The sequence below is a fragment of the Ovis canadensis genome, chromosome 7 (genome assembly GCF_042477335.2).
Source record: "Ovis canadensis isolate MfBH-ARS-UI-01 breed Bighorn chromosome 7, ARS-UI_OviCan_v2, whole genome shotgun sequence".
Classification (NCBI taxonomy): domain Eukaryota; kingdom Metazoa; phylum Chordata; class Mammalia; order Artiodactyla; family Bovidae; genus Ovis; species Ovis canadensis.
The window spans coordinates 87015223-87031781 of NC_091251.1; the positions used below are offsets into that span (position 1 = coordinate 87015223).

General features: G+C 40.3%; 1 protein-coding gene across 10 annotated transcripts in view; it reads right to left on the bottom strand.

Annotated features, from left to right (window-relative positions):
- The window catches only part of ZBTB25 (zinc finger and BTB domain containing 25), a 63507-nt gene that overhangs the window by 46426 nt on the left and 522 nt on the right, over nucleotides 1–16559 (bottom strand). For 7 of the 10 annotated variants that reach the window (XR_011258305.1, XR_011258306.1, XR_011258307.1 and 4 more), the window contains exons 2-3: nucleotides 5351–5530; nucleotides 1396–2339 (exon numbers count right to left, since the gene is read on the bottom strand). Coding sequence is in view for 7 of the 10 variants with exons in the window: in XM_069596783.1 (XP_069452884.1) it covers nucleotides 1396–2339; nucleotides 5351–5523 (1117 nt within the window). In the remaining 3 variants the exon portion in view is untranslated. Of the gene's footprint in view, nucleotides 1–1395; nucleotides 2340–5350; nucleotides 5595–15704; nucleotides 15765–16559 lie in introns of those variants that run through there. The other 3 variants (XM_069596782.1, XM_069596786.1, XM_069596781.1) reach the window with 3 other exon arrangements.

Genomic DNA, 16559 nt, shown 5'->3' on the forward strand with positions numbered 1-16559 from the left:
ATTAATGTCTGAGAGGGGGGTTCAGGATGGGGGACACGTGTACACCTGTGGCGGATTTATGTTGATGTATGACAAAACCAATACAATATTGTGAAGTAATTAGCCTCCAATTAAAATAAATTTATATTAAAAAAATAAATTCCTTACCTAAAAAGGGGGAAAAAAAGGAAATTAATGTCAACTCAAACAGCCTATAAAATCTTCTGATACTATGGATAGAAAGATAATTTGTATTCTATCATTTTCCTCTTAAGTTCATATAAACCTCTTGTCATATAAATCTCAAACTGCTCTTAATTTCTTTAAGAAAACACTAGAGTAAGGTAACAACACCAGGGTGTCAGTCCACACAGATCTGTCTGAACTGCTGTCTCTAACACTGGAGGCATCTACGCTTACCTACGTGTATGTATCTTACTGACTCTCTAAGTTTTTGTGTGTTTCTGACTCTTCTCCTTTTCTGTCTTTTAAATAAAATACTTTTTATTGAAATGAGGTATGCTCAATATTAAATAAAGTCACATAATGGCAACCCACTTCAGTTTTCTTGCCTGGATAATCCAATGGACAGAGGAGCCTGGCAGGCTACAGTCCATGGGGTCACAGTCAGACACTCTGTGGGGTCACAAAGAATCACACCCCAGGATCTGACTGAGTGACTGAGCATGCACACACATGCATGCAAGATGCTGCAGAACTAGCAAATAAACAGTAATTTAAAACTACTCGTGATTTGGTATAGTTATGCCCTCAAACAAATGTTTTATACATTATAACATTTACATACTAATATAACTATTAATTTCCTATATGGCAGAAAATATTTTAAAATAATCCTCATAGGGGCTTAATTCATGTGGAACATTCACCAAAAGTGATAGTTTAGAACATTCTTTTAAAAAGATTACACTTATTTCATATTCAATTTGCTTTCACAGATTCTACAACCTGAAAAAACTTCCATACTTCCACATTGATTTCTCATTTGTAAATAGTGATTTAACTGAGGAAAAGACAGCCCTAATGGAAGGTTACATTTTGGCAGCAATGTATCGATATATCTTTACAATAAAAAGATGTAGTATATACAACCTTAGAACTTGGATAAATGGTAAAGAACTTGAGGAGGAAAATAATTTATGAATAAAAAAACACGTGGATTTCCTTTTTCAGAATTGATATAAAAACTCTGAAGAAGAAACTGCTACTCAACCAGGATAGTGTCCACATTTTCTTGTGTGAGTTCTGACTCTAAGGCACAAGATGAATCTAACTGTTCTTGTGACAAACGAGAACTTTTCAGGGGGATGTCAGACCAGCTGTCACAATATGGCGGAAATCTCTGGGCTAATGCATTACCGAACCTCTGGCACCGGTTATACCTGTAAGATTTACCTTTGTGTGTGTACATGTGCTCCAGCAATTGGCTCTTTCGGAGAAACTTATGACCACAGATGGTACAGCTGATTTTTCTTTTCCTTGAAAAAGAAAAATTACAGTTTAATTCCACTGGCTCAGTGTCTTTGGAGATCAAAGACACTTGACTGATCTGCAAAGGCTCTGTGGCACCCCGGTTTGAGAGGTCGGGCTGCTGCTCATTCTCCTTGACAATAAAGGAGCTGAGCCTGCGGCATTCAAGAGCCTCGCTATTTTCATTAAGTGGATGCACTTCACCAAGGTCATTACTCTCCAGAATGGAAGCAGGGACACCAAATGGGAGGGATCCAGACACGTGGGTGTGGAGATGCTGTCTTAGATTACTACGGGAATCAAAACGTTCCCCACAGTAATGGCATAAGTGTATTTTGATACCGCTTTCGGTGAAAGTGGGGCCTGTCACTTCTGATGAGGGTGAGGGGCGGCTCTGGGAGATCACAGATTCTGGGTCACATCTCTCCTGCTTGATGGACACTGGGGGCTTCTGGTGCTCTTCCAAGGCCTGGGAGGCAGGATGGGCCCTCTGTTGGTCTGCAGTGCCATCATCCAGCCCAATAGCAAGAGAGAGCTGCAACTGGGGGTGGTCACCCTGGACAGCAGCTCTGTTTCCACTGTTATTGGAAGGAGCTTCCTTGACCTCCAGCCCTGGTTTGACAGCTGTTTTTTGGGTCGTTGAGATCTGAATGCCATATAAATTTGAGGACTGCACAGTCTCTGGTGAGAACACTTGATTCATCTCAGTTGCAATGTGAGAAAGGTAGTCGGCGTGAAGAAATCGAATCCCTTCCTCCAAACGACTATGGTCCACAATCTGTTTTGGCCCTTTCCCCGTGTACATAATGTGCAACAAATAGCTGAATATGTCAGGCTGGATGTCAGTTGGTTGTATTTTTATGCATTCACTGTTAAAAACAAAAAAACAGACCCACACAGAATGAAACAACCCAGTTGGCCTTTTAGTTAACAGCATACAGTCTTAGGCTAAAGCAGTTTCTTCCTAACTTCTAATTTAACAATCTGCCTTGACGAAACACAGCAACAAAAGCTCAGATTTTCATTGTATACCAGTTTTATGGCCCAGCACCAAGTCTCCACTTATTCAATCTACTGCCTAAAGTTAAGAAACACAGATATTCTGATTAGTTCAACATTTAGTGACTCCTAAGTGATATGCACTGAAACTGCATGCAGGGGGTAGAAAAACAAATAAAACAGATACCTCACCCTTAAGGAACTTAACAGTCTATTGGGTATATAACCAAAAGAACTGAAATCAAGGACTCCAATGGAAATCCATAAACCAATGGCATTTTACATTAACCAAAAGCAGAAAACAACCCAACTATCCACCAATAGATGAGTGGAGAAACAAAATGCAGTATATATGTATACTGGAACATTACTCAGCCATAAAAAGGAATCAGGTTCTGATATACACTACAACATGGATGAATCCTGAAAACATGCTAAAGGAAATAAGCCAGACACAACAGGACAAATTCTATATGATGCCACTTGTAAGAAACATCTAGATTTGGAAAATTCAGAGACAGAAAATAGATTAGAGGCTACTGGGAACTTGAGAGTGGAAAGGATGGGGGGTTATTATGTAATGGTTAGTTTCTTTCTGGGGTGATGAAGTTTTAGAAATAGGTAATGGTGATAGTTACACAACATTGTGGATATGATTCATGCCCTTGAACTGTACAATTAAAAATGGTTAAAATGGCAAATTTTATGCTTATATATATTTTGCCACAATAAAAAATAATTTTAAAATTTCAAAGGGCTTATTGGAATTGGTACCATATAGAATTTAAATCATACTCACCTTATTTTGGCTTCCAAATATATTAATATATCTACTCTTTAGATCACAAATGAATACAAGTGTAATTCTGAAAAGCTTTAAATTAATCTCAAGCCCAATTTTTCACATATGAATCTAGAGTTCAGAAGATAGATGGAAATAATTGTGTAACAAGAAATCAGGAAATACTCTGTTAAAATTAAGATAAAGAGAACCTGAGGGAAAGGCTGGATAACAAGGAACAATGGAATCAGTCAATGGACTTACCTTCCCTGAAACGCAAGTTTGCCTCAACACATCAGAAAGCAGTCTGAATGCCAGCAATCCATTTCTTTAGTCCTGATATTTTAGGATTCCCTCTTGGGTTTCACTCTTACCTCTGACCCACTCACTGCCATGGTCTGTGGCAGGGTTGTTGTTTTTTTTTAATATCAGCACAGAGGTCTTTTAAATGAGGAATTTTAGTTACTCAGCAGAAATATCACAGAGCAGGCCTGTTACCTGTGCATCTCCTGAATTTAGCTTAGCATGGTGCCTAGTACACAACAGGTGCTTTAAGAGCTAAAACAACTTACTGCTCTCAAATGAGGCTGATGTGAAGGTAGCGTTCCTAATCTAGTTTCTACATCGACACTTAAGTTGGAGAGGAAACTTTTGTGTGACAGAAAAGGCTACCCATGACCTGTCCCTGACTCTAATCTCCTCTCCCCTTTTTATCATATATGCCAATCATTCTGATTTACTCCATTTTTTGAATGTGCTAGCCTGGTTCATATCTGCATATGTTTTCTTGCATTTTTTCCTCTGCCTATAATTGCAATTATTGGCATTCCCCTATAACATCTGAAAAACTCCTCCTGATCCTTTAAGATTCAGAGCCTCTGTAAAACCTGTTCTAACCCTCTCAAAGTAAGGCTGCTGAAACTCCAGTCTACTTTGTGCAGCACTTCGACTATACACATCATAGAAATTTTTAAAAGCAGCAGCTAACAGTGCAAAGCTCTGTTCCAAACATTTTAATATTACTAATCCATTTAATCTTCTCAACATCATGGAGTGGATATACTATTCTAGTGTTTTACAGAGAAGGAAATTGAGGCACAAAGAGATCAATTACACTGCAATTATTTTCCTTACATGCATTACCTCTCTCTTGGACTATAAATGTCTTTTTTCTATTTTTGGCCAAGCCACCTGGCCTGTGATCTTAGTTCCCTGACCAGAGATCGAACCTGCGCCCCCTGCAGGGGAAGCACAGAGTCTTAAACACTGGACTGCCAGAGAAACGCCAAATGTAAGGTCTTCTAAAAAAGCAGTGTTCCATCACTTTTAACCTAACATGCATTAAAGCTATTTTTTACCAAGAGCTCAGAATCTGGATACCATTTTATACCCCTCTCCCTATCATGTTGAGTTAATCTAAATTTTAAAAAAGTTTTTTAAAAAATATTTGAAACAAATGACCTTTGAATTACAATATGGAATATTGGCCGTCCCTCCGTGGGGACGGCGCCACTCGACCCAGCGTCGCATTCGGCGGCATGGCCAGAGAAACTGGGGCTGAGGACACCGCCGCCCGCAGAGAGGCGGAGCCCAGAGAGGAAAGAAGGGTGGAACGGACTGCCCCGCCGACCGGCGGGGCTCCTCTGCCGCCACCAGGTGGGTGGAGTTATGACATTGAAATCTTGCTATGAAAGTATGAAGGAACAGAAATCAACAACTTAGTAACTAAGAGCACAGATTTGCATGAGTTTCACTTATTAGCTGTGCGTGTAATCCTAGATGGACAAGTTACTTAATAACTCAATCACAGTTTCTTTTTCTCTTAAAAAAATATGGATAACGGTAGAATTTACATTAGATAAATGCTTAGTGGTTGGTTATGGGATTAAACAAATAAATAAACTTTACCTATTACTGTTCTCATTATCTTCCACCATGGATCCTAGACAGAGCTTAATTACAGATGTGTAAAAAAATGATAATTTTTTTTTATTTCCTAAGGTGATCCCATAAAAAAGAATACCCAAAATGATGTTATAATAAAGCTTAACTATATCACGGTATTAAAAATTCTTCTGATTTACAAAAGCACCTCCTTACCTTGTTTGGTGAATAAATATCATCTTGAAATAGTTAGAAAAAGCAGCAAGCACTGCTCTGTGGGCTTTGAAGTAGACGTCTCCAATAGCAACGGTGCAATCACACAGAAAACCAAATTCTCGCTGCATGTTCAGCTGCTGCAGAAGGACAAGGCTATGGCTAGCTGTGTCCATTGTGGCTCTGAGAAAAAGGACAATATAGTTTTTGCTTTTTTTTTTTTTTTACCAAATTGGCTATAGTTCACACAAACCTACAGAGGACAGAGAGACCTAAATCTAAATGAAATTACTCAACAGTTTTCAATACTGTTAATCTAACCCTAAACTTAGCTAACATTAAATTATGATAACTGATATCAACTGTACTGAAAAGGTAATACATGGCCTTTTTAAAACCTGGTAAGAAAGTGACTTGTCGTGGGTGCTGACAATGTGAAAGAGGAAGTTTGTCCTTTTTTTTAATCTATGTGACCACAATGTTTCTAGTCCTCAGTTTCCTCACTGGCAAAAATGGGAATGAGGTTCTGATCTTTGCCTCAGGGCCAGATGAGATAAGTTACCTGAAAAGCACCTTGTAATGGAAACTACTGTTCAAATGTCAACTCTAAATGTGTGCCCTGGCTAGGCAAGAGCTGTCCCTGCTCCTTAGGAATCCTCTGCGTATTCAGGGGACACTGGTCGCCTAACTATCACATAAGTTTGGGAAACTTATCAGTCACAGAAGCCCTTAAAATAGATGTCAAGCCACATGGGGCTTGGAGCCCAGTGGGAAAGAACCTAAGCCCTGACCTTAACTGGACTCAGACACATACAAGCATGGAAGTTCCCGAAGAAGAAGAATGCTGGATGGGACCACTGCTCTCAGGGGGAGCGGAAATCATGCCTCGGGAAGAACATGCAAAACAATTCTGGTGGAGAAGCCTAGTGTGAGCAGAGCAGCAAGAACATTTGAGGGCACCCTGGAAGCAGGAGGCTGGGCCATCCTCTCTGTCCACCTTCTCCCACCTCAACTGTGCAGAGAGCCCTGGTGCTTCAAAGAGAAGGCAGGTGTGGTATAAAGGGCACCACTGGGGTCTGGGAGAACTGTCTCTAAAAGAGCAGGTCCTAAAAAAGGAAGGAAGCTTTCTCACTAACCAGACAGATCAAAGTCTTAAGGAGGTCAGTGATGAGAGTGGGAGGTTAGCTGTCTGGAGACTGGCAGTAGCTTGGGCTGCAAAATGCTGAGTGAGGGATAATAAAAATCAGCAGTTTATAATGTTTCCTGTGTGTCAGGAATTTTTCACGCATTTAATTTTCAATACAATTCTGTGAGAAAGGAAATAATCAATCCACTTTACAGGTGAGGAAACAATCAGCACAGAGGGCTGACTGACCCAAGATCATGCTGCTAGTGAGATGCAGAGCTGGGGATTCAAACCTGGGCACTGGACTCCAGACCCCCAGGGTCCTCCCTCTCCACCTCCCAGAAAAAGACACAACCCACCAACTGAAGGAGCAGAGGGAACAGTCATCAAGTACCCTGGGAAGTCTCAGAGGAATACCTGGAAAGAAGAATCAGGGAGAAACCCAGATTCCTGCTGCTTAAGCAAATGTGACACAGCAAAATAAACATTTAAAACTGGTAAAGACAAAAGCAATTATTACTGATAAAAGGTTAGAGCTATTTTAGTTAAAACCACATATTTAATGTACTAATATGAAATAATCTCCAACACATATTAAGTAAAAAAAAGAGCAAAATGTAAAATTGTGTAGAGAAGACTACTATTTATGAAAAAGTGGTAGAGTGGTTATTTTATTATTAAAGGTGGGATAATAATTTATGCATAAATATATTCTTATTTATGTATACATGTCTGGAAAGGTTCAAAGAAACCACTCTGAAAGGTTCAAAGAAACCACTCTCGTTTCTGCTAGGGAAACTAGAGAACAGGGAGTTAAGTGTAGCCAGGGGAACTATCCTGTTTGAATATGCTGAAGTATTTTAGACAGATAAGTAGATAAAGAGCACAATGTAACAAGCACCCACCTCCCATCCACCTGGCCCGGGGCACAGAGAGTAAACAACCACAAACAGGGAAGAAAACCACTGCATCTCTCCCTCATTCTATCCCCTACCACCTCCTACTCCTTGCCTCCAAAGGCAGCCACCATCTTGATTTAGTGTTTATGACTCCACTGTACATCATCATATTTCTACTGCACATGTATATATCCCTTGAAAGAGAAAGTGAAGTCGTTCAGTCGTGTCCGATTCTTTGGGACCGCATGGACTGTGGCCTACCAGGTTCCTCCATCTATGGGATTCTCCAGGCAAGAATACTGGAGTGGGTTGCCATTTCCTTCTCTGAGATCTTCCCAACTCAGGGATTGAACCTGGGTCTCCCGCATTGTAGGCAGACGCTTTACCATCTGAGCCACCAGGGAAGTCCCATATATCCTTTAAGAAGGTTTTTATATGAACAGTATTATACTTTAGGAATCCTAAAACTTCTTTTAACTCTATATTCACACACTACTTTAAAAAATTCTTCTAATTCAAACATAATAGCTTCCCCTGGTCCTCCCTCGAGTAACAAAACAAAACACATATCCCTTTCTATCTCATTTTAAAAGCTTTTAAGCAGAAATAAAATAAGAAATTAAGATAACAGAAGCTACAGCAACCTGAGCCTATCCTCTAAGAACATAATCAAAAATCCAAGATGTGGGTATTGTTCCAAAAGGCCATTTAATCAAAAGTCATTATTTATTGTATTTACCACATTTCCCTGATTCTAAAATATCACCAATTTATAAGGAGATTAAAAAACCAAATTAAAATTCTATATTAGATATTTCAATATGTGAAAAACAAGTCTTAGATTCAATAAGATAGTTAAGGTTGAGTACCTTAAACCAGTCTTACAAATTATCTCCAAAACACCACCCCCCCTTGGATCATAAACATTTTCAACAGTTCCCTCTCTCTCTCTCTAGACATATATATATATAGATATGGTGTATATAAATAGTGCATTAGTATAGTGAACTATTGAACCATGTAGAAATGAAAATGGCATATACTAAAAAGCCACATATATAAAAATCTGTGGTTAATGGTCTGAGTAACAGTTAAATTCACTTATCAAACAAATATTTTGTGAAGAGAAATTTAATAAAGGAAAGTACTTGAAAGCATGCACCATACAAGGCACAGGGACAGAAAAAAATTACAATGATGTTGCAGTCAATAAGCTAATAGGGGAGACAAAACATAAAACAGAGCAACTATGACATGAAGCAAAAGTGGTAAGTGCCATAAGAGCAATTGGACAGCATGAGGCGGAGATAAACAGGAAGCCCAATGAGAAATAAGCCATTTGAACTGGATTTAGATGAAAATGGAGAAGGTCAACATAGCATTCCAGGCAGGAAAAAAAACCAGAATGAGTAAAATCATCACCATTAGGCCTGAGAATCAAGACTGCTCTAGTAGCAACAAATATAAAAGATTAACAAAGAAAAGGCATGGAGCAATAAAGACCAGTAAGTAGTCTTTTGTAACATCTAAATAATGGCAGTGGGAATGAAGAAAGAAATACAAGAAGATATACAAGATGGAGAACTGATAAGCATTGGTCGAGAATTGGATGTGCTCAGTCACAGAGAAGATCAAGTCAAAAGTGAGTTTCAGAACTCCAGCTTGGGCAACTGGAAGAATTCATTCATTCCTCAGGATCCTATTTGCAGAGTAACTGCCATGTGCAAGGTGCTGATATACAGGTAGTAGAGCAGAATGCCAGAGGAGAGGTACAGAAGCGGCTTGGTAAGAGAGGCTTCATTCTGCACACAGTGAGTTTGAGGTGTCCACCCTAGGACATCTGAGTAGAATGGGCAGCGTTGGAGAGGAGGTCCTCCGAAATAACTGGGCTGAAGTCACCAGGAATGGATGGGGTTACCAAATAAAATAAGAAAAAAGTAGAAAAAAGGCTAAAAATGAATCCTTGAGAAACATGGATATAGCTAGACAGACGAAGAGAAATAAGAACATATATTGTTATTGAGGGAGGTAAAGAAAAAGCGGATGCTCTGAAGGGAATGGCAACCCACTCCAGTATTCTTGCCTGGAGAACCTCATGGACAGAGGAGCCTGGCGGGCTACAGTCCATGGGGTCGCAAAGAGTCGACACGACGCAGCGACTAACACAACACAAGAAAAGGCAAGAACCTTGATGGGAGGAATGGCTGAGAAACATGGGGATGAGACCTATTACAAACACCCGCCAAGTGTGCTGACCAAGGTTTCTGGTGACCTCTCTCAACACTCTGGGAAAGAGCAGAGTATCTGATTGCAGGGGGATGTTAGAATGTTAGAAAACAGAGGCCATTGAGGATAGGTACAGATAGAACAGGATACTGAGGGAACGGCAGATCAAAGACTTCCAGGCTGAAGAGGGGTAGAATCTCTAGAAGCTGGAAAGAATAGAATCAAAAGTATAAGTGCAGCAGTGAGCCGTGGAGAAAAGAAATCTTTTTTTTTTTTTTTTTGATTGTGGAAAGCACATGGTTGAAGTAAGGAGAAGAATCTCAGAGTATTCTTCAATGGCACTGATTTACAAACTATGATGTCAGTCCATATGCAGAGGAAAGAGGTGAGTTTAGGCCTTGAAAGAAACCCATTAATCCTTGATGTTAATATAGAGTGTTGAAGTTTACAGAGAACATTCACACACAGTAATTTCTCTTTCTGCTTCAGATAAGATCATTTCCATTTACCTATCTTCAAGTTCACCATCATTCCTGTTAACCCATATTTTATCTCAGATATAGTTTCAGGACTAAAATTTTCATCTCATGTTTTCTAAGTTTCTATTTCTCTGCTGAGATTTCCAGTTTATTCACATATTATGACCTTATTTTCCTTTACACCCTTCAGCAGTTACAGTAGTTGCTTTAAATCTTCTCAGCTAAATCCAACCTCTGGGTCATCTTGGGGTCAATCTCCATTAGGATGATAGTTTCCTATTTCTTCATGTGTCTCATGATTTTGGATAAAATCTTAGACACTGTCATTACTAAAGACTCTAGGTACTATAATATTCTTCCAAACAGCACCAATGTTTTTTTGTTTTGTTTTTGCAAATTAGCTGCTGCTGTTGCTGCTAAGTTGCTTCAGTTGTGTCCGACTCCGTGCGACCCCATAGACGGCAGCCCACCAGGCTCCCCCGTCCCTGGGATTCTCCAGGCAAGAACACTGGAGTGGGTTGCCATGTCCTTCTCCAATGCATGAAAGTGAATAGTGAAAGTGAAGTCGCTCAGTTGTGTCCAACTAGTAGCTACCCCATGGACTGCAGCGTACCAGGCTCCTCTGTCCATGGGATTTTCCAGGCAAGAGTACTGGAGTGGGGTGCCATTGCCTTCTCCGGCAAATTAGCTAGGCTGAACTTAAACTCCCAAGTTCTGCCTCCACTATGGTTTGGGGTTTTTTTGTGTTTTAGGTGTGCTGTTTGGAGGCTGCTCAACACACATATACATTTCAGGGTTGGCAAGAGATTTCAGCTGAATTTATACACAGTATTTGGGGGTCCCCTCAACAACCTTTCTAGGATTTTCCTCCCTACTTTCTACCTATGTGGTCACTCTGAACTCTCGTGGAATCTTCCAAGACCAGGGATTGAACTTGTGTCCCCTATACTGGGTAAATGGATTCTCATCCACTGTGAAGGGTGGCACTTATATTTTGCAATCTTCTTTAATACCTGGCTTTAAGAACTATAGCTGCATTCTTTTCTTTGCCTTTTCAATCAATCTATTGCCACATGATGTTTTGGTTCAAATGTATTAAGAGAAATTGCCTTGGCAAAAGCAAGATAATTATAAACCCACTGAAAGAAATTCAGGAAACTTCAAGGTGTCCGTGGACCACACTTTGAGAACCTCTCTCCTACACTATCTTTTTTTGATCCTATGAGGTACTAAAGCAGATCCTGTATTATTTCCATTTTCAGGTTAAGAAACCATAAGCTCAGAGAAGGCAGGAAAGGTACCCAAAATCAGATAACTACCTGTTAAATGGTACTGACAGAACTTCACGTCTGACCTCAAACTCAGTACCTTTTCTTCAAAATCCCCATCTAGAACTATCAACATATATACTGACGGCAGATTTTGCAAATATATTGAATCAAATAAAGGGATAAATGTTTCAAGTTTATAAAATGAAATAAACTCAAATCTGTTAAATAAAAAGTCATATATATATATATATATATATAAAAGTTCATTCAAACTTGTTTGCATTATAGACATTTCATGTTTTAAGACAGCACAACCAGACTTTACCTCATGTTAATAGAACCAAAACATCACATAGTTAATTCAGGACGTTTTCTAATACAACTTACTTTACAAATTATTAGAGAGGCTTTTAATATAGCCTTTGTTCATCATTTTTTGTCTACTCATTTGATTTTCTTTAGTATGTGGAATAGTCAAAATTTCCTATGTGTACAGAAACATCTTAGAAGTTACATGTGAGAAATTTTCATGGAGATTTAAAATGTGAGAGAGGTTGCAATAAAATAACTTACCGTTATATTTTCAAATGCTATAGCCAAATGTAATGGTGCTAGATCTTAAAACGGTTTATCTGTTATCAAAGCGATATTAATAATAATAGCACTGACATTTAAGAGACTACAAAAAATTGTTTACTTACTAGACTAATAACTCTGGATTAGCTCAATCTAAGTAAGCTAGAACAGTTTCAATGTTAACTTGATATCCAACATCTTTAAATTTACTTTAAAAAATATTTTATAATAGACAGACTAGACTCTTAGATCTGGACTCTCAGACCTATGACAGCCAGAATAATGCCCTACAATGTGCAATTTTTCATTCTGGCAGGCTATAAGACTCTTCAGTAAAAGAATAAACAAAAGGAGTAAGACATCCATTTCTCTGGAAAACACTTATTTTCTTTGTGGTTTCCACCACTGTAACTTTATTATTAATTATTAAGACATGGAGACAGGAAAGTTGGCCTAGGAATGTGTACAGTTTTTTTGAGATACTTACTCATGGTTATAAATACAAAGGTAAAAGCACAAATATCCAAAGTGCTACTTACTAAGATTTTATACAATGATTTTAACTTTTTAATTTACCTTCACATGATTGTGGCAGTGTAATGTTTTATAACCAAGAGAAAGAATGTTTGCAGAAATCATTTTACCCCAGAATAGTGGCTCTAACTGCATTGTAAAACCTTCTATGCAGAGCTGTACTGATGTCTGAGTCCTACTCCAGATTAACCCAAACAGAACTGCTGAGGGTGAGGCACAGAGCCTTTTTTAACCTCCTCAGGTGACTCCTGGAGAAGGTAACAGCAGCCCACTCCAGTATCTCTTGCCTGGAGAACTTCATGGACAGGGGAGCCTGGCAGGCTATCGCCCGTGGGGTAACAAAGAGCTGGACACGACTGAGCGACTAACATACAGGTGATTCTAATATAATGCCTCAATTAAGAACCACTGCATTAGAAGAACAAGGGACCCAGGAAATCCAAGAGACTGTTTCACACACTAAAATTACAGAGAAAAGCTATTTCACAAGAAGGGCTTAAAATGTGGGAATTATACGAATTACATTAAATGAACCAAAATCAACCACTGTAATTCTAATTTTAACTGTAAACTAAAAGTTTGCCAGATCAAGAAACAGAAATATTCCCAAAGTAGTATGGGTCTTGGGGGCAGATGAAGAACACACATTTTCAAACTTCTTTTTCAAAAGTACTTAGGAAAAAGAGGTATATTTACTCTCTCAGACACTATTATATCTATTTTTATAATATCTGAAAATGACATGGAAATTGAAGATCTGAAAATTCTTGTGTGAGGTAAACCCTGCAGTAATTCTAGGCATCTGCTAATGAAATTATCTCTGAAAATGTAAGAGAAGAGGGTAAGGAGCAGACGTGGTAGATGGTACAGGAAGAGCAGTTAAGCTCTAGAAACCTTTAACGGAACAGGGGAAACGTTAGTTTGGGGCCTGCTGCCTGTTGGTAGACACAGCCAGCCTGCTACATCTCTACTCTCATCTAACCAACACGTGGGATGCCTGCTAAAGCCGCAATGCCAGGCAAACATGAAAGCTAACACCGGTGAGTGCAAATTGCTACTGGATCTTAAAAATATCAGAACCCTGTAAAGGAAAAGTTTCCTCTTAGTCCACTAAAAAAAATTAAGTCTGCATTTCTGGAAGAAAAAGCAAACCACTGACAGGGCTGGAGAAAACTGGAAAACAACAACGCTGGTACAGACCTGGAACACAGTACAAACAAGAATGATTATAACTTCTGAATATAGGCGAACCAATGCTTCCTTTGCCACGCAATGTCCCACACACACATTATCCACATGCGTTAATGAAACCCTTTGCTTAAAGTGCCTAGGATTTCTCAGGAGGAATTAAAGAGCCATTGTATGATTGACTTGTAACCAGGGAAATAATGAATTGAAAAATATTCAAAAATAACACTAAAAACACTTTTTCTCCAGGTAAGATTAAGAAAGAAAAAAAAAATTCCTGCTAGAAAAGGAAAGCAGATGTGTTAATAAATTCAACCAATAATCCTGAAACTGTTTGCTTCAAACACTTTCTTTCCTCTTCCTCCACTCTCCCTAAGCAAGCTCAAGCAGCAATATCTTTTCTAGCCTAGAGGAAATATTGTTACAGTTATTAATGGCTATTATTATAGAGTAAATAGTATGTGTAAGGCCTTGTGCTAAATGCTCTATGTACACTATCTCTTTTAATCCTCACCATGACTATATGTATTATTTTTATTTCCACTTTACAGATAAGAAAAAACCTAGGCTTAGGACATACGACAAGCAAATAGTACAAAGTGGGATCAAAAGCTATATTTGATTCCACAGCCTGTGCTGGTAACTATAAACTGGAACAGTATTTTTCTTAGCATTCTTCTCTCAAGAGACTGAAGTTCACATGCAATTTGGAATAAATAAGCAGAAAGGGGGCACAGGAAGTGGTGTAGAAGTACTTTATAATTTATCAAGATAAGAGCACCTGCACAGCTTTTTAAGACAAGGAAAAAACCTGCAATAATATAAAACCCCCAACTCTTTTCTGGCCTTTATTACTAAAATGTACAAGTTTTTCTTTAACAAGATGGTCAAGCACCATCTACGGACCATAGTAAATAAATCACTTTGGTTCAGTGTTGGGGAGGGCATTATGCAACACTTCCCAGCACAGCCCTGACCAGGATAATTTATGGCCAAGGCACTTGGGCCCCTCCTCCCCAGCTAGACAGCCTGGCTCCTCCGCACTCCCCTCAGGAGATAGGGTGGAAGCGCACAGCTCTACTTTCTAAGGCGTAGAGGGCAGCTGAAAGTCCTGCTCAGCCTCTCTGGGCAACCACAGGCGCCAATAAATCAGCCACAGGCGATTCACTCATCCCCTTCCTGGCTTGAAGTGGTAGCAAGATCTAATGCAAAAGAGCACTGACCAAACTTGGGAGATAAGTGATTTAGCCTTGAGTTCTACTGCAAATGACAGCATCACTGAAGCCAGGTAAATCTTTCTGAGCCGGTTTCCTTGCTTGTAAGATGGGAGACAATACTATCTCCATTTTGGTAAATATTCATAATTCATCTATGAAAGAGCAACGGGCCACTGCAGGTTGCTATTGGGCTGTTTACTCAATAAACCAGGACCAAATCCATCTCTGCTGCCTCCAAATAAGACATTCAGAGCTGCGCTGGGAGAAAAAGTGTAGCAAGTTATGTGCGGTCCCCTCCTGTCATCTTGCTAATTATCCCTGTGATGTTCTATTGGTTCCTGAAAACCTCCCAGCCATCAGAAGTCACCTATTCTGCTTCCTATCCCATCAGTGTTTTGTTCCCTATTAAGAGAGCTGACGTCTGATAATGGATTAATAGTTCACTCTTAATTAAAGCATATTCAGATTGCCAAAGTGATCTCTGGTGCCTTTACCCAAAGAAGCAACTAATGCTGCACATCTTGGTTATTCTTGCAGAAAACAGAGCTGAATGTTTTTGTGTGGGGGAGGGGGACGAGCTTTGAGCTCAAAGTGTATTAATAGGCAATCTATTCCACCTAGCAATAGTGCCAACCACATTCCTTAAGAGGCCAGAGTTATCACACTAGCCAAGTCTGATTTCTCAATAACCGGAATCAAGTACAATCACCTCTAGCAGATAAGTCTCTACAATGAGTGGGTTAAACTGGCATCGCACTCCTGGTGTGGTGAGCCCTGGAGTCTAGTTATTGAAGAGGTATGGGACTCCGATCAAGCTAGTCTTTTGGCCTGGTGTCCTCACCTGTAAAATGAGAGGGATGAACTGCATTTTCTATTAGGCCCCTTTCGGCTTTAAGACTTGTGATTCTAAGGTGTACTTTACATACTTCACAAAATCCTGTGAGAATAACAGCTTTGCCAAAGAGGAGTCTCAAAAGAATGCATGCCACTGGGGGGAACCGGGCGTTAATTTATGAAACATGTTAGCTGCTGTCAATTTCCAGGTACGGCGCTAGGCACTGCCTAAGCAATTTGACAACAGCTTGATTTCTCCAAATAAAGAGTGCTAAAGAGGGCAGCGATAGATGGAGCAGGCTTTAAAAAGTAAAACTGATTTAGAATGAGATTAACATAATCTGAAAAAAGAATTATGGAGATGAGGGGGAATTCCGGCCCTAGAGAAGGGGTAATCACAAACGGGGCTGTGGAGGGGAGACGGAGGACAGTGCCTGCAGCATTCCGCCAGTGGCACCTGGAGACCCGCCCACTGGCGAGAGGGGTCCGGGGCGCAGCAGCCTGGGGAATGCCGCAGGCCCGTGGGGGCTTCCCGCGCCGGGTCGCCCCGAGCCCCCCAGGCGGAAGGTCTCCGTCCCTTTGAAGCGCCCCGGAGCCCAGTCCCGGCCTGCGTCGGGCCTGGCGGCCACATGGTGTGAACAGAGAAAGGCCGCTCTGGACATTCTCCGCCCAGCTTTCACTGACGGTTGCCATTTTCCTCCAGTACCCTGATTGACATCTCAAACGGACCAGAAACACCCATCTCCCCAGCTACTTGCATCTGTCCCGCGACCGGCGCAGCTGCAGGCCGCCGCCCTAGGCGGATCGCGGCGGGAGGGACTGAGCCCGGGGCAGCCCATAGGGGCCGGGCCGCGTCGCTTAC